The following is a 20,604-nucleotide window of genomic DNA, read 5'->3' as shown; positions in this document are numbered from 1 at the left end:
TAACATTTCAATTAGACTGCATTTTTGTTTCTGGGCCATATTTCAGTCATAGGAAAAAATGCTAATTAGAACAAAACAGACACTTTATTAACAGAGATTTATTTAAAAGCAAAGAAGCTCCCAGAAGCCTCAGGCTTGGTGCAACTGTAGCTCAGTCTCCAGCACATGTTTTGTGTCTGCATTGAGACTGGCGCTCAGAAAGAACCACAAGCCCTACGTGATCCTGAGTTGTATAAGGGAAAAAAAAACCATTCATTGAAAAAAATTATTATGGGAAAAAATGTTTCAAGGCCATTTTAATCAGATGAGGGCTTCCCTGGTGGCTCAGCTAGTAAAGAATCCGCCTGCAATGCAGGAGACCTGGGTTTAGTCTCTGGGTTGGGAAGATCTGCTGAAGAAGGGAAAGATTACCCACTCCAGTATTCTGGCCTGGAGAATTCCATGGACTGTATAGTCCATGGGGTTGCAAAGAGTTGGACACAACTGAGCGGCTTTTCACTTTCACTTGAATCAGATGAGGTTGGAAAATAGTGATAACAATGGACAAGTTACTTCACTTTACTGAGCCCAAGGTTTTTTCTCTGTAAATAATGATGTTAATACATCATTATTATTGTACTTAACAGCCTAGGGGATTTCTGGGGATTAACTTCTATAGGAAATAACACCTATAAAACAATTAGTACAAAGCCTGATAGACTCTAATAAAGACACTCTAATATTAACTTGTTATTATTATTCTTTGTGTCACGTACTGTATTTGCTAGGTTTCTAGGAAATAATATTGAATAAGACATCCCTGATCAGTCTAGTGATAGAGACAGATATGAGATTATGTATCCTGGTGATTGAATAAAATGTAGTAATTGATATAATGCAGTTATGACAAAAGAGCCTCCCTCAAGTTTTTAATGTTTTTGGAACTGAAAATATAGTGTTTTTTTTAGCACGGCATGCTTTTTCTCAGTCTTGGCTTCACATTAGAAATAGAATTGTTAAATCACATTTGAAAAACAAAACTGTTGATGAACTGGCCCCACCATAGACCTAATTAAGTCAGTGTCCCATGGCTGCTGCCACTTACGGTTTTTATTTGTAAAATAAAATTTCCCAGGTGATTCTATTGTACCACCATGGGTCGAGAGCCAGTGCCTTAGATATTTTCTGCTCGTTTTCTTTGGCATTTTCCAGGATTATACTGTACCATAGGCTAATTCCTTGCTTCTTTCTTGACTTTTGTAACTTACATAATGACAGGTATTTAGAGTTTAAAATGCTTTGTGATTTCATGAAAGCCTCACAATGATAAAATTTAAAAAGTATTATCATCCCCATTTTGCAGAAAAGATAGCCAAGGCTCAGAAAAACTACACGTTAAGTAACAGTTGGGCTTAAACCCAGGAATTTAGAATCCAGTCTTTCTGTTTCTACTGCATTTCTACAAGAACTGTTTATCCAGTGTTTAAATACTTGGAGGTCTTCTCTTGTTGCTGTGTTTTCTGCTGATACAGCTTTATGACCTGTTGAAAAATCTTGCTCATTGTTCATCTAGCTGAACCACTTGTGGTCTATTTCTTTTATTCTGGCTCTAATGCTGTTGGCCATACTTCCACCCTTAGCTATAACTTCTTGAAATGCACTAGCCATTTCTCAGTCCTTCTATTACAACTTTTTCTTTTATAAAGAGCCTCTTGATGGAAGTGAAAGAGGAGAGTGAAAAAGTTGGCTTAAAGCTCAACATTCAGAAAACTAAGATCATGGCATCTGGTCCCATCAACTTCATGGCAAATAGATGGGGAAACAGTGGCTGACTTTATTTTTCTGGGCTCCAAAAGCACTGTGGATGGTGATTGCAGCCATGAAATTAAAAGACGCTTACTCCTTGGAAGGAAAGTTATGACCAACCTGGACAGCATATTGAAAAGCAAAGACATTACTTTGCCAACAAAGGTCTGTCTAGTCAAGGCTATGGTTTTTCCAGTGGTCATGTATGGATGTGAGAGTTGGACTGTAAAGAAAACTGAGTGCAGAAGAATTGATGCTTTTGAACTGTGGTGTTGGAGAAGACTCTTGAGAGTCCCTTGGACTGCAAGGAGATCCACCCGGTCCGTCCTAAAGGAAGTCAGTCCTGAATATTCACTGGAAGGACTGATGTTGAAGCTGAAACTCCAGTACTTTGGCCACCTCATACAAAGAGCTGACTCATTTGAAAAGACCCTGATGCTGAGAAAGATTGAGGGCAGGAGGAGAAGGGGATGACAGGATGAGATGGTTGGATGGCATCACCGACTCAATGGACATGGGTTTGGGTGGACTCTGGGAGTTGGTGTTGGACAGGGAGGCCTGGCATGCTGCAGTTCACGGGGTTGCAAAGAGTCGGACACAACTGAGCTACTGAACTGAACTGATGCCCTTTCCTATTTTTATTTCATCAGTAAGTCCCTGCCACCAAGTTGTTCTGGTATTATATTAATTTAATATTGAAAACTAGTAACAATAAATATCCCTTGCTGTCCAAGTCTGTTTTAGTTTCTAAATTTGGAACTTGAGAACTTGGACATAGGGGACACCTGTGCTTGAGCTACCCTTTGTTTGGCTGTCAGTCCAGAAGGATCAAGGAGCTCTGAACCAGAATAACTCACTCTTCCTTGTGGCCAAACGTGAACACATGAACAGTGGTGTGTGGCAGTCTCTATAGTTCTCCCTGAATTGTCTTTCCATCCTAGAAGGAAGCGCCTTTCCTGTTGCCTCCTTCCTCCTGTCTTGTTCCTCTCCCCCTAGGGTCCCAGCTCCATCTTTCTGAGGAAGGAGAGGGGGCAGAGAACTTGGGGAATGGGAGTGGAGGGCATTCCAGGCGTAGGGTCCATGGAAGCCATCCATTCTCTATCAAGGGCGGTAGTTGCCATGGCTGGCTTAGTCCTGAGGGCCTCTCTGCCTCGTTTGTGCTGTTGTGTGAATTGACCTTCCCACCACAGGTGGGGATACAAGGAGGAAGTGCTGGATGAAGGTCACAGAGAGCGCTGTTGAGAGTGATTGTGTCCTGTACCCTGACGTGGAATTCTGTTTTACACTTTCTCTGTCACTGTTTTATGGGTCGTATCTGCTTTTAGGGTTTTCATCGATTTGTACTAATTGCATCCCCTATGTTTTTAGTTAATTATTCTTCATCAGCTTAAGTGTCCAGAAGGTCAGATATAAGAGATGAAACTTTTCTCAGGACAAATGCTTATCATTCTTTTCTTTCCAGCACAGCCCAAAAACCAAGTTTCAGTTTTAGATCTTTCTCTTAAAATGTAAATATATTGTCCTCCCAAGTTCTTCTGTTCTTTTCCAGAATCACTGAAAGTAAATTCTACATTCCTTCTGGCATAGAACCAAGGAAAGTGAGTGGTGATTTGGTTTGATGAGTTTTGGCAAGCTACCTTTTCTCCAAAAGAGTAAGCCAACTCCTGATCATTCATGTCAGATATTGCCACATCCATTCCCCATGGAAGGAAATCACCAATAGTCATTGCTTTGTCATCTTTTTGGAGTCAGGTAAAGGATGTCTTGAACCAGTTACTGTCCTTTCTCTGGAGCCCAAGATTCTGCTGCTTTGGGCTCTATGGAATGAAAGAACCTCATGTCTAATTTTTATTTTTTTAACTCCAGTTGGATAGACTTCATTCTTTTTCTTTTCTGGGCCATGCTTCCAACTCTCTCTCTCTCTTTTTTTCCCCCCTTTAAGGGAGAAAAAACATTCTCTGTAGTTCTTGACCTTAAGGTTTTATTTGAAGGGTGAAGAGAAATTTTAAGAGGCTTGAAGCCCCTAAAAATGTGTTTTGACTTTTACTCACTGTTTAGTAACTAGATGTTAGGGATCATCTTGAATGAAAAATTGGAGTGATGGTTAGATTTATTTATAGTAGTATTTAAAGTATTTAAAACAGCAGTTTCCAGTTTAATGTTTTTACAAATCAGCCTCATACCCAGACTCTGCAAAGTAGACACAGATGTGTAAGGTTAATTTTAAGAAGGTTTATGCTCTGTCATAGAAGTGACAAATTTGTATGATTTCTCAGATGGTAGAAATATTTACAGATGACATGTCCTAGTGATAATCAGCTTTTAAAAAAACCTGCAAAACTAGAGAAGGATTAATTTTACAACATCAAATAAACTAAGATTTAATTAGGAAAAAAATGATAAAAGGCAAACCAAAAGAGTGTCCGATGAGGCCCCAAAGAAAAACCAAATCACTTGCTGGTATTCTAGGGGCAGAGTTTGGGTAAAGCTGTGAGATGCCAGGGTCTCTGTGATGGTCCAGCTCAACTGCTTCATTGTGTGACCACCAGTCAGGTTCAGTGAGTCCCCCGAGATAACCAGCGGTGTGGGGCAGAGCCACGCTGGAGGCCAGACTTCTTGACTCCTGTGATGTTTCCTCTTCTGTAACACACATTAAAGGATGGTTACCAGATTATTCTGTGTTTTGGTTTGTCTGGGGAAGAAGTGAAATGGTCCCGTAGTCCCTTGGGTCTCTGCAGTGGGAAGAAGTCACCACTTTGAAGGGGGAAAGGAGCTTTTGTGTTGTGTTTGTTCAGTGAGGTTTCCTGTAACATCTTTAATTTGAGATGCAGTGATTTAGGATGGGCTTGGCCCTAGAGCAGTTTTGGCTGTAGTTACAGAGGGCTGTGGAAGTCCTGTTGCTTGTCCAGTCGTGCCCAACAAGAATCTTGCTGAGCAGCTTCAGCACAGCACCTTTTATGCAGCGATTGGAGGAGAAATGCTGGATGAGTTGAAGTGATAATGGCAGGAAGTGTAAATCAAGTTTCATGCAACCTTGATAAAGAATTGAATGTTGTCCCCACCCTGAATTTGATGGCCACTGTGCATAAAATATCTGTTTTGACACATAGAGAATCATTTTATTTCAGCTAGTTTGTTTCTTAGGATGCATATGCTGAGAACTACCCCTCCTCTACTTTGGAAGTAAATAAAGGAGAGGTTCTTGAGCAGAAGCTGGTTATGCTTCCAGCATTTTGTGTGCCTCATCTGTATGCCAGGAGGCTTGTCTTTGTCCCTGCTGAACCTAAAAGTCCCTCTTGGCGGTTGGCCTCTGCTCCCTCCACAAACAGAAACGACGTTCCCTGCCCCCTGAATCCCTGCCCCCTGAATCTGTAACTACCCTTAACCTCCCCTGCTGTCTTTCCCCGCTCCTGCTTAAGGCGGTCCCTCTGCCTCTTTGCTGAACCCTTCCTTCTCCCCTTACTGGAGGAGCCTTTCTTCTGCTATGTCCTTTCTGTTGGCTTCTTCCCTCACCACTGAAGTCCCTCTGGCCTGTAAGTGCCGCCTCTGCAGAAGGAGAGCATCTTTCTTCCTTCCTTTTGTAACGAAGCTTCTGGGATATGAAGAGTGGTATTCTTGATCCCATTCAGTTGCCTTACCTTTTCTTCTCCTTCACCCTCGCTGATCTGTGTCACTGAAATGGAGCAGGAATCAGTCTCTTAATTTGCTGTTCTGAAGTATCCACCTCTATGCTTGTCATACTTGACTTTCTTGTGGTGGTTTGAGTCATCGTTTCCGTCTCCTTTAAGGTTTCTTCTCCCTCAGCTTGTGTGGTGCCACTCTCTTTGGGCTGCTCCCTCTGATCATCTTCTTGGGCTTCTTTTCTGGGACTTGTCCGTTCTATAAGATTCGGTCCCAGCTGCCCACCTTTTCTCATTAAATGTTCCCTGGGTTATTTCCTCCATGCTCATAGGATAGGGTGTCTTCCCTGTGGCTCAGATGGTAAAGAATACACCTGCAACATGGGAGACCCAGGTTCGATCCCTGGGTTAGGAAGATCCCCCTGGAGAAGGGAATAGCAGCCCACTCCAGTATTCTTGCCTGGAGAATCCCATGGATAGAGGAGCCTGGTGGGCTACAGTTCATGGGGTCACAAAGAGTCGGACACAACTGAGTGACTGACACTTTCACAGGATAGGTGTACGTGCTCTGATTGAACTTGCCAGTTCAGATCTTTTCCCTGAGCACCAGGCCCCTCTCACTTGGGATCCTGTGAGTCCCTCAGACTTTACCTGTTCAAAGTTCTGCAGCCCCCCGTCTCTTCCTCTGTTCCCAATTTCTTTATCCACCGAAGTCAGAAACTAAGAACTTCGGTGTCATCCAGATTTTTTCTGTATGTCACTCAGTATAGCGTCATCACTCATCGGTTTCTCTTCCAGCCTGAATCAGCTGCAGGTTCACCTGCTTGTGCTGCTGATTTCTTTTCTTTCTTTCTTTTGTTTTTTTTTTTTTTACTGATTCATTTTTCTTTGCTAGGAGGTCTTTTTCTTCTGTGGGTCACATTCTTCCACTGTCCATCACAATGGCTCTAGTTTTGATTGTCCTAAATGAGAAAATAATTATGGCCACAAACCAGACCATTTCAAAATGGAGTTTAGATGTCAAGTATATGAAATAGGGGGATTGAGGAAAATGAAGACTGAGAAGGAAGGAATTAGATTCGGTGATTGGGTGGTGTCAGACCTCTGGGTGAGTTCTGTAGTGCAGTGATCTCTTTACACACACCCACTCCCCCTTTTTTATACCTGCTTCTGAGGCGGTGTCCGCATGGTATCCTTCAGGTCACCCAGATTCTTGTTTGTTACCAGGGTCCTTCCTCTTCCTTGTTCACGTTATTCAGTTAGTGAGTTTTACCAATGACACCTCCATATTTTCTCTCATTTGTGTCCCTTAACTTTTTTCCTCCTTAAATTTGAATTTTGTAAGTCATCTTTTTGTTACTCACATTGAATTTGATCATCAGTTTGTGATGGTTCTTCTCCTAATTAAAGATTTATCCCTTTTCATCTCTGTTATCATTATCTTAATTGGAAAATATAGTGGACAGTTGTTAGTTCTTTGGCTTACTTTGTCATTCAACTTGTAACACTGATGATCACACTCTCCTTAGCTGTTTGCTCTTGACTCTTGGGACTTCATCATCTTGATTTTCTTGCCACATCTTTGATGGCCTTTTCTTGGTCATCTTTAAGGCCCTCCTAAATAGAGCAGTCCTCTGGATTCTGTCCTCTGGTGGATCTCTCATGATCTTGTCTGGACAGAGCTAGTCATACTGATGATTTCAAGGACCACTCATCCCTTCACCCCGAAATCCTTGTCCTGAGCACAGACTCTTTCATTGAGTGCAAGACCTGTTTTTTTCAGTTGCTTACCAGGTATGTCCATTTGGAGGGTCTACAGAACTTCAGATACAGTGAATTCTAATAGGAGCGCATCACTCTCTTTTCCAGACTTCTTCCTTTTTTTTTTTTTTTTTTTTTTTAAATCTTGTCTTGATGAAGGGAACCAGCAGTGGCCCGTCATCCAGATAAAGACACATGAATGACGCTAATGCCTTCCTCACTTTCCACATTTGTTAGATCATGTGCATGTGTGTGCTAAGTCGCTTCAGTCATGTCCAACTCTTTGTGACCCTGTGGACTATAGATTTCCAGGCTTCTCTGTCCATGAGGATTCTCCAGGCAAGAATACTGGAGTGGGTTGCTATGCTCCCCTCCAGGGGATCTTACTGACCCAGGGATCAAAGCCCACGACTCTTATGTCTCCTTCATTGGCAGGTGGGTTCTTTACCACTTGCACCACCTGGGAAACCCTCGTTAGGTCACAAATCTTATCAATTCTGCTGCCCCAATTTTGAAATCTCTCTCAAATTCGCCCTCACAGACTTAGCTTAGACCCTATTCTCATCTCATCGTTTCATTTGTCTCCTAACTGTGCTTCCTTTGTGCAGTTGTCTCCCCTTCTTTCTTCCTGCTTTCAAATCCGTTGCTGATAGCTCAAATTTGAGTGCTTATTATATGTCACTTATATGTGAAATGTTTTGCATGCATTTACACTTAACCATCACGCTAAACATTTTTTATCCTTTTTACTTTGGAGCAGAGTAGGCCAGGCCTCACCAATAGTAAGCAGCAGGGCAGAGATTTGAATTCAGGCTATATGCTTCAGAGCCTGTGATCTTAATTTTAATTCATCGCTTCACCTGCAGCCTTTCACTGGCTGCTCCTCTTTGCAAAGACTAGAATCTTTGGAAGCAAGTCACTGTCACAGTCCATATTCAAGGTGGTAGGGTTGGGGTTGTGGGGGTTAAGGTCCAGCTCCTGGAGGAGAGATTCTTGACACATTAATTAGAATTCTTCTTTAAGGGAAATTTGTCTCTTCCTACTTATTTACTTTATGCGGACTTATTTTATACTTTGGCTTATCATCCAGCACTGTAATACTTACTTTTACCAATTCTCATTTTTTCTTTTACTTTTTAAAAAATTGAAGTTATAATTGGCATATAACATATTAGTTGCAGGTTAACATAATGATTTGGTATTTGTAACAGTTCTTATATTTAAGATGTTCAAGTTATTACCAGTTTTCTTTTTCTGTTAGTGAATTAGAAGTGAATTTTTTTTTCTATTAGAAGTCTTGGCATGCTGTTTTGATGGTTTCCTTTAGATCCATATTCCTAAAAGTAGGATTGTTGGGTTGGTGCATTTAAAAGTTTTTGGTGCACGGGTGGGGCTTTTATGAGCATCTGGTTTCATACTTGCTGTCTTTCCAGGAAGTACTCACTAACACCCTTGAGATCTTGCATTCCTCTTTGGGATTATGGATGGTTTATCTTTAAAGCCAGAAACTCACTATTCATGCTGATTTATCTACCCGTGTAGAGTATTGTGTCAAAGAATGCACTGCAGTATCGGGGAAATTCCCAGCACGATGCCCAGGAGTTTCTGCTGTGGCTTTTGGACCGAGTTCACGAAGACCTCAATCATGCTGTGAAGCAGAGTGGCCAGCCTCCTCTGAAGGTAAGGGCACGCCCCTAGGGCAGTCAGGGAGTGCTGAGCTGAATGGAGGAAGGAGTGAGAGTAGATTCTTCCAAACCTCCTCTGAGTAGTTGTTGCAGTTTGCAGTTAGTTAATACTGTGAAATTGACTCAGTGAGTTTCGTGGATACTTAGAGGCTGTCTCCCCCTGCGCTGCCGCCACCACAGTTGGCAGGAACAAGAGTCGCTAACTCCAAGGAGCTTACACTCATGAGAGGGGGCGCATGTGCCTGTATTCCTTTAGACTGCCATTAGACTCCGTAAACTGTCTTTAAAGCAAAAATCCGCCTTCTATTCCAATGAGACAGAGTCTGTAGATCACTGGAATGTGATCTGCACACAATCAGAGAGGAAATGTATGGATGTCTCTGCTGTCAGGATTCGATTTGAGTGTAGGAACTGAACCCTTAGAATACTTTTACTGAAAATCAGTGATTCATTATCAGTTTTTTTTTTAATGTAGTCTTACTATGACAGACAAAATGACTTATGTAATGGAAATAAAGTGTTGTTCTCCTCTCATAGCTTTAAAAAATTTTGATAATTCTATTCTGTACCTCAAATTTTTAATTTCTAGTTTTGGTAAGTTGTTGAATTATTCTGATTCAAGGTTCTTTGTCCCTGAACATTCTGTAATGTCATATGACTGTACGCTTGTGGCTGACTCTCCCTCCAGATTGAGATGCACTCAAGATCAGGCACTGGGTCTTACCTCTCTTTGTATCTTTATGCCTTTTGCAGCGCTCTCTGCACGTGGTACCTGATGCTCAGTAACTAACTGGTGGGGGTGCAGCGGGGATGAAAAGGTTAGGCAAAATGTGAGTAGAATGATTAGGCCCAAGTAGGCAGCAGAGCTAATAGGTGCTAGAGAGTAAATTCCCTTTAGGCAGGAATTGGTACTTTTGAATGGTTGAGATTATTCCCTGGAAGAGGTTGGAGGGAGCCTGTTGAGAGCCGGAGGAGGATTGCAGTGCTCAGGGGAAGGACTGCCCAAGGGCCTGGGCGGTGTGGAGAGACGGACAGGCGCTGTGCCTAGGAGAGCCGGTGAGGCCATGAGTCCATGTGACCCACGTCCTGGCAGCTGTGCCCTGGTTCCTTTAGCAGATGCCTTTCCCCAAAACATCTGGGTCTGATGCAGATCTGGTAAAGGAGGTCTGGGACATTTATGACATCTTTAGGCTCATCATCAGTCAAGACCTGGCACTTCTAGTTTGTGAAGTTGTACTTTGCCTTTTTTTTAGCCACCATCAGAAACTGATATGATGCCTGAGGGACCATCTTTTCCTGTCTGTAGCACTTTTGTACAAGAACTTTTTCAAGCCCAATACAGGTATGAGCAAATTAAATTTCCCTTACGTTGTCTGCTTATATAGTTCTAGGTGATCTTAATGTGAGTGTCTTACATTCTTATTTTTGAAGATCTTCTTTGACATGTCCTCATTGTCAGAAGCAGAGCAACACTTTTGATCCTTTCCTCTGCATCTCTTTGCCAATTCCTCTACCCCATACAAGGTAAGAACAGAGTTAATCAAATTAAAACTGTGTTCCTATATGTTCCTTTTCTTCTGTAGGCTCCTCTACTGGGGCTTCTTACATATTTAGACAAGTAATAGGATTACTGATAAATTGAATACAGGCGTAAGGCCTTGCAGAAATGTATAAATGCCAGTCTGAGCCTGTAGGGTCAGCAGGTACATGGGGCGGGCAAGTCTTTTTTGGTTGGTCTGGTTGTATTCTGTTCAGCTGGTCGTCCACCTGTAGTATGGGAGCTGGAGAAGGTTGTCGAGTGCCTACTAGAGCCTCTAGAGACCTTGCATTGCACTTTTAAATTAGCTATTTTATTTGAACTGTTCCTCAAAATTTCTAGGAGTTACACTGTTTCAAGGAAAACACAAGCATGGGACCAAGCACTGGTACGCTGTGTGTTTGTTTTATAAATGCCGCCCTGTCCAAAGCGTTCTTCGGTACTCTCACCGGAGTCCGTGAGCACACGTCCGTCTCCTCTGCCATCTTGAGCTAGTCCTCTCGAAAGACTTACTGATTATTGCTTGATAGTTCTGCATAGGTCCAAATGAAGATGTGGGTTTGCTTCAGTGTTGTTGACTTCGTGTCAGAGTTGTTTGCTCATTCATTTTAGTTGAAGTGAGTGACTAATGAGAAGATCTGACTTTGATCTGCACAGGCCCCTCTATGTCACCGTAGTGTATCAGGGAAAGTGCTCTCACTGCATGCGGGTTGGCGTGGCCGTGCCTCTGTCTGGGACTGTCGCCAGACTTCGGGAAGCAGTGTCCGTGGAAACAAAGATCCCCACTGATCAGGTAATGAGCTTGCTAAGACCGATGACACATGAGCCACAAAAATGTTGCTTTCTCTTCTTCTGGATTTTTTTTTTTTTAACAGTTCTCAGTCAAACATGGTTGGATAGAAATTTAAAACTAGTTGCGTCTACTGTTAAAGGAAAGATAAAAACATCAAGATCCAAAGGAGAAAAATATACACAAAAACTTTTCATGCTTCATTTAATTGTGTATATATATATATTTAAGAGGAAAAGCTGTGACTTTACACCAAGACCTTCTTTCAGCTTTGTTTATAGGTATAATTAATTAAACCACCACCACCTTAAATCATTCTATGGATGCTCATGTGGGCCACAGGAAGAGCATCCTGTGGTATTTCAAGGTCAGGGAGGCTTAGAAAACTCGACCAGTTGTTCTTGAAAATTCCTTCCCATTATGGTGAAAAGAATGAGCATATTGCTAGTACTGTACATACAGGGGCTCAGTGTGGTTTATTTTCTTATTAGAGTGTTTTACCTTGTTTAGATGAGAGAAAGGAAAGTTGTAACCCCCTCGACCCCCCCACCTTTCTTTTTTGGGTAAATGTTTGATACACAGTTGTATTGACCCAGAATAATTTTGGCCTGTTTGTGACTTGGCATACTTTTACACACCTCTTTTACTCAATTCACTGTTAAGAGTTTTGTTTGGGAAAAAATTCCCTATTTAAAATTTACCAAGGAAAGATAATTCAGTATCTGAATGACTTATCCCTAGATAACTGCTAAATGCTGCTATGTAATCATGTAAATAATGAAGGTGTTTTGTACTTTGACCTCCTGTGACCTCATCTGGGAAGTATTGCAGTAAAACAAATACCACCATCAGTGTTGCCCTGATGCAGCAAGTATTTCATATTTTCATAGGCCAAGTACTTGCAGAATGATAAAATGTTCGTGATTCTCCTTACTTCGCTCATTCATTCTTTCTTTTTTTGTAAATTCAAGATGAGGGGAAAGGTAGAGAGAGGGAGGCTTCGGTGTGTGTCTGAGGCTAATCTGGTTGTATCTTTAAAGCCTCCAGTGCTGTCTGGCTCTTTTTGCATTAAGTGAGTGATATAATTACAGGTTTGTTTTTTAACCTCAGATTGCTGGAGAAAGTGACGTATACTTACATGTTCACCTGCAGGAAGACAATGTGTTCATTAAAATCATTAGGAGAAAAATGTGAGAGGACTGTTATTCTTGGATTGTTTGTGGACTGTGCCACCAAGCCCCTTTCACCTCATTGACTCATAGTATATTTGTGATAGTAGAGGGGACCTTAGGAGCCCAGTCCAACCTCCTCATCTGAAGGAGGCCCAGAGAAACTATGTGACTTGTTCAGGGTCACGGGGCTGGTTGGTGGCAGGCCGGAACTGGAACCTCTTCAGGGTCCAGTACTTTTTCACTGGACGGTGCTGCTGAGCATGTAATGAGGTCTCTACATGTCTCCATTGTCTTTTTCCCCATCTTTTATTTTTCTTTCTTTATAAAGTAGTCAACCATTTCAGAAACTTAATAAAAGTTAGTAAAAGTGAAAGTACCTTGTATATAAGTATCTTAGAACTAAGGCTTATTAACTTTAATACTGTGTTGTATACTCATTTGTATTTTGTCTGGTGCATATACTTTATTTACTATTTTATGAAAATGGAACAGTGTACTCATTCTTTTCTTTTCTGACTTTTAATATTTACTTGGGAGATCTTTCCATGTTAGTGCAAATATGTGTAGCTTACTCTTTGCAAGACCTTTGTAATTCCAGTAGAACTATAGTATAGTTAACTAGTTCCTATTGTTGGGCATTTGAGTCAGTTTACTTTTTTTTCCAGTACAGATCTCCATGGTTATTTGACATTTTTTAATCTGAAAAGAAAATTTAATGGTAGAAAATCTCAGAATCAGATGTAGACTCTTACCATTGCTATGAGGCTGGATAGTTGTACAACCTTAGGCAAGTCACTCCATCTCTCTTTAGTTTCTTCTCCCTGTGAATCAAGGGCTTTAGACTTTGTAAGTGCTGACTATCTTCACCAAAGCTTAAAGGAACTCTGGATTTAGTGCCCCAGCACTCTGAAATCAGAGGTTGTTGTTATAAACCAGAGAGGATATTGTGCTTCCAAGACTCTCTTATTAAAGGCAGATTCCCCGGGCGTGATGAGGTGTTTCCAAGCCCTCAACTTCCCTGCAGGCCTGCTGATCTGGAGAAGTTCACAGCTGGATTAGGAGATCAATTCTTACTGACTTTCCAGTTACCCAACTATTTGCATTTTTCCCATTTTTAGATTGTGTTAACTGAAATGTACTATGATGGGTTCCATCGTTCCTTTTGTGACACAGACGACCTGGAAACAGTCCATGAAAGTGACTGCATTTTTGCCTTTGAGACTCCAGAAATATTTAGGCCTGAAGGAATTCTCAGTCAAAGAGGTAAATGAGCGTCTGTTTCCGTAATACCACCTGGGTTTGCAGGTTTAACAACTGTCTACTCTTTTAGCTTATTGTATGATGGTATAATTTTTTGAAATTGTGGTGAAATACACTTAACATATCTTTTTATGCTGGTATCCATTTTAGGTAACATATTGCCCTGGAAGAAGGTAATTCTTGAAAAGAACTTTGTTCCTGGCCTTAGGTTCTTCAGCTCATAGGGCTTCTGTTCTTTTTACTCCACTCTAGTGGTTGTCAAGGCATCAGTGTCACCTGGGACCTGATGAGAAATATAAATTCCTAGGTGCCCCTCCAGACCTACTGAGTGAGAAATTTTGGGGTCAGAGCCCAACAGTCAATTGACAGGTGATTCTGATGCAGGTGAAAGTTTGAGAACGCTGCTCTACCCAGTCTTACCGGTTTTTTGCACTGGTAATTTTTAGAACTAAACTCTCCTCTAGCCCCTACTTTTCTTCTGGTTGCATACCCTGACTCTCAGCGGCCCACTGGAATCTCTGCTTAGAGCCCCACAGCCATCTCACACTGAGTATTTCTTTCTTGCTCCTGTGTTTCTTCTGTGGAGCATCACTATCCTTCTTCTCACCCAAGCTTGGCCCAAGCACTTTTCTCGTGGGTTTTGACTTAAATTCACAACTGATCAAACATTCTGTTGTTTCCCTCTTCATTCTACTGCTGCTGACACGGTGCAGATCAGTCTCAACTGGGCTTTTCTAGTAATTTCTTTACCCTTGGGCTTTCTCCTGTTCAGTTATTTCTTCACAGTGCTACCAGGCTTATTCTTACATAGAGTTCTGATCATGTTACATGCTTATTGATGTCCCAGTGGTTCCCTTTTGTCTGCAGTTAAATCTAAATACCTTGGAAGAATGCCTGGCCCCTTTTGTCTGCATTTAAATCTAAATACCTTGGATGAATGCCTTGCTTTTTTTCTAGCCTCTCTACTATTAGGTTGGTGCAACAGTAATCACAGTTTTTGCATTGTTGAAATTGGCCATCTGATAAATTGGAATACATTCTAAATAAATGTGGTGGGTACTTGATACATCATTTTAATGTGCATTTCTTGCTTTGTGTTTTTTTGTTTGCTGTTTATATTTATTTTAGACTATGGAAATGATGTTAGACAAAAAGCAAATTCAAGTGATTTTCTTATTTGAGTTCAAAATGGGTTGTAAAGCAGTGGAGACAATTTGCAACACCAGCAACACATTTGGCCCAGGAACTGCTAACAAATGTACAGTGCAGTAGTGGTTCAAGATGTTTTGCAAAGAAGATGAAAGCCTAGAAGATGAGCCTACTGGTCAGCCATCGGAAGTTGACAGTGACAACTGAGAGCCATCATCAAAGCAGATCTTCTTACGACTACATGAGAAGTTGCTGAAGAGCTCAGTGTCGACCATTCTGTGGTCGTTCAGCATGTGAAGCAAATTGGAAAGGTGGAAAAGTGTGATAAGTGGGTAGCTCAGGAGCTGGCTAGAAATCAGAAATGGCATTTTGAAGTGTTGTCTTCTCTTATTCTACACAGCAGCAGCGAGCCACTTCTTGATCAGATTGTGACATACGGTGACAAGTGGATTGTAAACGACAGCTGGTGACGACCAGCCAGCTTGGTGGTTGGACTGAGCAGACGCTCCAAAGCACTTCCCAAGGCCAAACTTGCTCCAAAAAAGGTCACGGTCACTGTTTGGTAGTCTGCTGCCCATCTGAGCCACTTGAGCTTTCTGAATCCCAGCGAAACCATTACATCTGAGAAGTATGCCCAGCAAGTTGATGAAAACTACAATGCCTGCAGCCAGTATGGGTCAACAGAAAGGGCCCAGTTCTTCTCCACAACACCTGACCACACTTGGCACAACCAATACTTCAAAAGTTGAACTAGTTGGTCTATGATCTTTTGCCTCATCCACCATATTCACCTGACCTCTCGCCAACCAGCTACCAGCTGACAAGCATCTTGACATCTGTTTGCAGGGAAAATGTTTCCACAACCAACAGGATGCAGAAAATGCCTTCCAAGAGTTTGTTGAATCCTGAAGCACTGATTTTTATGCTATAGGAATAAACTTATTTCTTGTTGGCAAAAATGTGTTGATTATAATGGTTCTTATTTTGATTAATAAAGGTGTGTTTGAGCCTAGTTATGATGAGTTAAAATTCATGCTCCAAACCCTTAATTATGTTTGCACCAACCTAATGTATTCCATCTTCTTTCCCATGTACCCTATTCAGATTTACTCTTTATTTCTTGAATATGCCACATTCTTTTATAATTTCCCTCCTGTTTGCTCTGCTGAAAATTCATTTCTCCAGGTCTCATTAACACCTACTCTGTCTCCCCTAAGCACACCTTCCAGTCTCCTCATCCCACTCATCCTAAGCAGCCACTATTCTGCTTTCTGTCTCTGTAGATTTTCCTAGGCTAGATGTTCATGTGAGTGGAACCATATAGTACGTGGCCTTTTGTGACTTGTTTCTTTCACTTAGCATAATGTTTCCAGGTTCATCCATTATAGCATATATCAGTCCTTCAGTTCTTTTTATGGCTGAATATTATTCTGTTATATGAATATACCACATTTTCTTTATCCATTTGTCTGTTGATGGGCATTTGAATTTCCATCTTTTGTCTATTATGAAATAGTGCTGCTGTGACCATTCATGTACAAGTATTTGTTTGAATACCTATTTTCAGTTTTTTTTGGAGTATATACCTAGAAGTGTAAATGCTGGGTCATATGATAATTCTATGTTTAACTTTCTGAGAAATTGCCAGACTGTTTTTAATAGAAACTGTGTCATTTTTTCATTCCCACCAGCAATATATGAAGGTTACAGTTTCTCCACATTCTTGCCAATAGTTGTTATTTTAGCCATCCTAGTGAGTGTGAAGTGATATGTCATTGTGATTCTTATTTGCATTTTCCTAATGATAAATGATGTTGGTCATCTTTTCATGCAGTTTTAGGCCATTTCTTCTTTAGAGAAATGTCTATTCAAGACCTTTCCCTCCTTTAAACTTGGGTTGCTTATCTTTTTGTTTTTGAGTTATGTGTTCTTTATGTTTGCTGGGTACTAGACCCTTGTCAGATATATGATGCAGTTATTTCCTCCCATTCTGTGGGTTATCTTTTCGCTTCCTTGATACTGTCTTTTGATGCATAAAAGTCCTTATTTTTGATGAAGTCTAGTTTATCTTTTCCTTCTTTTGTTGCTTTTGCTTTTGATGTCATTTCCAAGAATCTATCACTAAAGTCAAGACCATGACGATTTATCTTGTTTTCTTCTAAGAAAGCTGTAAGTTTTAACTCCTAGATTTAGGTCTTAGATTCTTTTGAAGTTAATCTTTGTGTGTGGTGTGAAGCACCATTCTTTTGCATGTGAGTGTTCAGTAGTCCCAGGACCTTTTTTGTTGAAGAGATTTTTTCTTTCCCCCTTGAATGGCCTTGGTGCCCCTGTTGACAGTTCTTCTCTTGCTCCTCTTTTCCTTCACCTCTGCTTCCACGGGCCTCTGGTGCTTTTAGTCTCTGAACCTGTGGTAGTTCTGTACTGTGGGTTGGTCAGCTTCCCCCACGGCTTCCTTAGGATTCAGTTTTCTTTCTTTGTTTTCAGGCATATGCTTTTGTTTTTTTCAAAAGTTGTTTTCTAATTTTAATTGCATTATAATAAAAGGCCAGAAGCCTGTCCTCATTTCCCCAACCCCAGACTGGCTGGCTGACTCCTGCTCTTGCATGTTCCAGTGTGGCTTCTGCTGATCTCTGACACTGGCATGTTGTGAGGAAATGTTGGTTTCTTCTCTGTCCTTCCTACCACACTGAAATTCTTTGTAGCTGGGACTCCATTTTGTTTCATCTTTCTATACCCAGAAAGATGAGTATAATTCCTAATACATGGTCAGAGCCTTTCCTCAAATACCCCTTCATATCCCAGTTGCTTAGGGTTAACACTGTGTTTCTATTTATAAGTGAATTTGGTGAGGTCCATGGTTATATAAGTGCTTTTGTTGGAAGAATATACCACTTAGCGAATATGTGTAAGCCTCTGCTCTTTACAAAGGCCTCATCAGTATTTCGTTGATGCCTGCGAGGGTATTCTTTTCTCCGTTTTACAGGGGAGGGAGCTGAGACTTAGAGAGGTTAGGTCAGGGGCCCAGGTCACACAGCTGGTAATGGTGGGCCGAGACTTTGAATGTGGAGCTTGATTTTTGAGCAACTGAGTGTATCCTCTCATCTCGTTAGGAATCCTGATAACTTTTAGCAGAACAGGTCTTTCCAGCCTTACCTCTGCTAAGAACCTAGGAAATGAGCCTATTAATTGTCTCAAATTCAGTATTTTCTCATACCAAAGTTTAAAATGGTTATAAAGTGAAACCTGCTGATCTTTTGTGATTTCTTTATGGTATTTAAGCTTAAAAAGTTTTCTTTCCTCTACTAGCTTGGTGAAGATTCAATTCTTCCTTATTTCTAGTTTCTGTGTTCTCATTTTTAGACTCTAATTAATTTGGATTTTATTTTGGTATTAACTAGATTCAACAGATGCATAGTTAATACCAAAATAAATTTGTTGAATACCTGTTGCTGGGTATTTCACTTATTGCTGGAGTTTTGCTATGAATACTTTTGTGTAAACCAGCTTTTATTTTCTTCTTCTTCTGGTAATACTGTTGTTATTTCTTTGGTGTGGTGGTGGTGGAGGGCTTTTATCCAGTCGGCGTATCATTTCCTTAGGCTATCCTTCCAAAGGATTAAGGAAATGAGCAGTTATTTGGTCAAGCACTTATAGACCTTGCACTAGATGCTGAATTCCTTAGTGCCTCTGATTGACAGATAGCTCTGCTTTGGGGCATGTTCAGAGACCTGGATTTTAGCCGCCAGCACTGTGCCTGTCAGACATACATTTTTGTTCACTTTATTGTAGATCAGTCCAGTCTAGTTGATTAAAATTCTGTAATGGCTGTGAGCATCTTAGACACCTGGGTCTAAATCAGAGAAAAGGAGCTGCCTTTGGAATATTGAAGATTGTTCCACATATACTGGTCTTTATTGTTTATTTAAAAAATTTGGTTGCTGGTTGTATGTACTCGCTTTAAGTCTGTCCTGGAGGGTCATCCTGCAGACTTGCCATTCTAAAACCAATATTCATTGGAGTGAATCATTTTAATTTTCAGTTTTTAAGGTAGGTAAGGCTAGTTTAAATAATATAGCGGATGCCAAGAATTTTTTTAAGGGCTGGATGAGTAATCTCAAAGTCGATCATTTGTTCCTCATTCAGTTGCAGTGTAAATAACATAATGACAACTTAACTTCTCTGATGGGTATATTTTTTATAATGAAAGAATAAAGACATTTGAAGAGATAAAGCAGGTTTTCATTTTATTTTAGGAATTCACTTAAACAACAACCTAAACCACTTGAAGTTTGGCTTGGATCATTATAGACTGTCTTCTCCTACACAAGCAGCCGCAAAGCAGGGGAAGGCGGACTTGCCGCCGTCACGAGCAGGAAGCGACAAGATCGTTCTGTTGGTGTGTAACCGAGCCTGCATTGGGCAGCAAGGGAGAAGGTGACAAGCAGCTTACTTTCCAATAAGTATTGAGACTTCACAAGTCTAACGCTTCCAATTGTTGTACAAAGCAGGGATTAAAAAATCCTTACTCCTGAGTACTGAATTTTTGATTCTGATATCTAGAAAGAGCATGTGTGTAAGTTGACCTGATTTGACGGGTTGACACGGGGAGAATATAAAATTAGGATGATAGGGTCTGAGTTAGGATGGCTCTCAAGCTCATGTAGTTTTCAGAGGCACATTTCTTATCTGTATTTTCAGCTCAGGATCCTCCTGGAGCTCTAGACTTCTAGACCTGTATCCAGCTACTTTCTTTACAGCTTTAAAAAAAAAAAAATCTTAACAAAGCTGCTTGGATGGCATGTGCACCTCAATCTTGTGTTCCAAACTGAACTCATTGTCTTTCCCTATAAACCTGACCCTCCCATCATTTCCTGACTTGGCAAATGGCACCACTCTTCATTCAGCTGTATTTAGTCAGACATTTGGGACTTAGAAATCTCTCTTAAATCTGTTTCCCTCTCTTAAGAATTAATGGGAGTTTTAGACTATCTTTTAAAGTAACTTTATCACACTAGTAATGTTACTTGAGTAATAACAACATATGGATGTATTTCAGGGAGGAAGGATACAGTGTTTCTAATATTAGAGTAGCATTTATATTAACCTTTTAAAAGGTGGCTTTGAAATAAGTTTCTTATTTAAGAGTGGTAAATAACATAAATGCAACATGTGTTGATTTGTATATTTATGATATTCATTAGCTAGTGTTTATAGTGTGTTGGGCACTGTTCTAAACACTAGGGGTACAGCAGGATCTGTGTTCTCTTGGTGCTTGCAACCTAGTTAGGACAGAGCCACTGAAGACAAGTAAACATTTAATTTCAGACAGTCATTGTTACTTTGAAGATATTAAAACATGCTGTTATGATAGAATGCACTGGTGGGGGTCTGGCAAAGCTACATTAACGAGGAAGGTGAGGGAGGGCCTCCCTGAGGAGGTGGTAGCCAGGCCAAGCCAAATGAGAAGTTGTGAGCTGTGTGAGCCTCTGGGGAAAGGATCCCATGAAGAGGGGACATCAAGTACAAAGGTGCTGAGGTTATGGCCGAGTAATATTCCATTGTATGCATACACTACATCTTCGTCCAGTCCCCTGTCCATGGACGTTGAGGTTGCTTCCATTCTTGGCTGTTGTAAATGTGCTGCAGTGAATATTGGGGTGCATGCATCTTTTTGGATTAGGTTTTCTCCAGGTGTTACTGGCTGAAAGGGAAGGGGAGGGATAAATTGGGAGATCAGGCTTGACATACACATACCACTATCAGTATGAATATAACATAGATAGCTGGTAAGGACCTGCTGTACAACACACACGACTCTGTAGCCTATGTGGGAAAAGAATCCAGA

The 20,604-nt window shown here is 40.9% G+C and overlaps 1 protein-coding gene across 1 annotated transcript in view; it reads left to right on the top strand.

Moving 5' to 3' along the window:
• The window catches only part of USP31 (ubiquitin specific peptidase 31), a 78,150-nt gene that overhangs the window by 30,138 nt on the left and 27,408 nt on the right, over nucleotides 1-20,604 (top strand). Inside the window, exons 2-7 of the mRNA XM_020874094.2 lie at nucleotides 8,709-8,846; nucleotides 10,105-10,193; nucleotides 10,283-10,375; nucleotides 11,046-11,181; nucleotides 13,469-13,613; nucleotides 19,013-19,193. Of these exons, the coding sequence (XP_020729753.2) occupies nucleotides 8,709-8,846; nucleotides 10,105-10,193; nucleotides 10,283-10,375; nucleotides 11,046-11,181; nucleotides 13,469-13,613; nucleotides 19,013-19,193 (782 nt within the window). The remainder of the gene's footprint in view (nucleotides 1-8,708; nucleotides 8,847-10,104; nucleotides 10,194-10,282; nucleotides 10,376-11,045; nucleotides 11,182-13,468; nucleotides 13,614-19,012; nucleotides 19,194-20,604) is intronic.

Source organism: Odocoileus virginianus, chromosome 33, assembly GCF_023699985.2.
Source record: "Odocoileus virginianus isolate 20LAN1187 ecotype Illinois chromosome 33, Ovbor_1.2, whole genome shotgun sequence".
Classification (NCBI taxonomy): Eukaryota; Metazoa; Chordata; class Mammalia; order Artiodactyla; family Cervidae; genus Odocoileus; species Odocoileus virginianus.
Note: the sequence above shows the minus strand (reverse complement) of the source record. Positions and strands in the feature narration are given on the sequence as shown.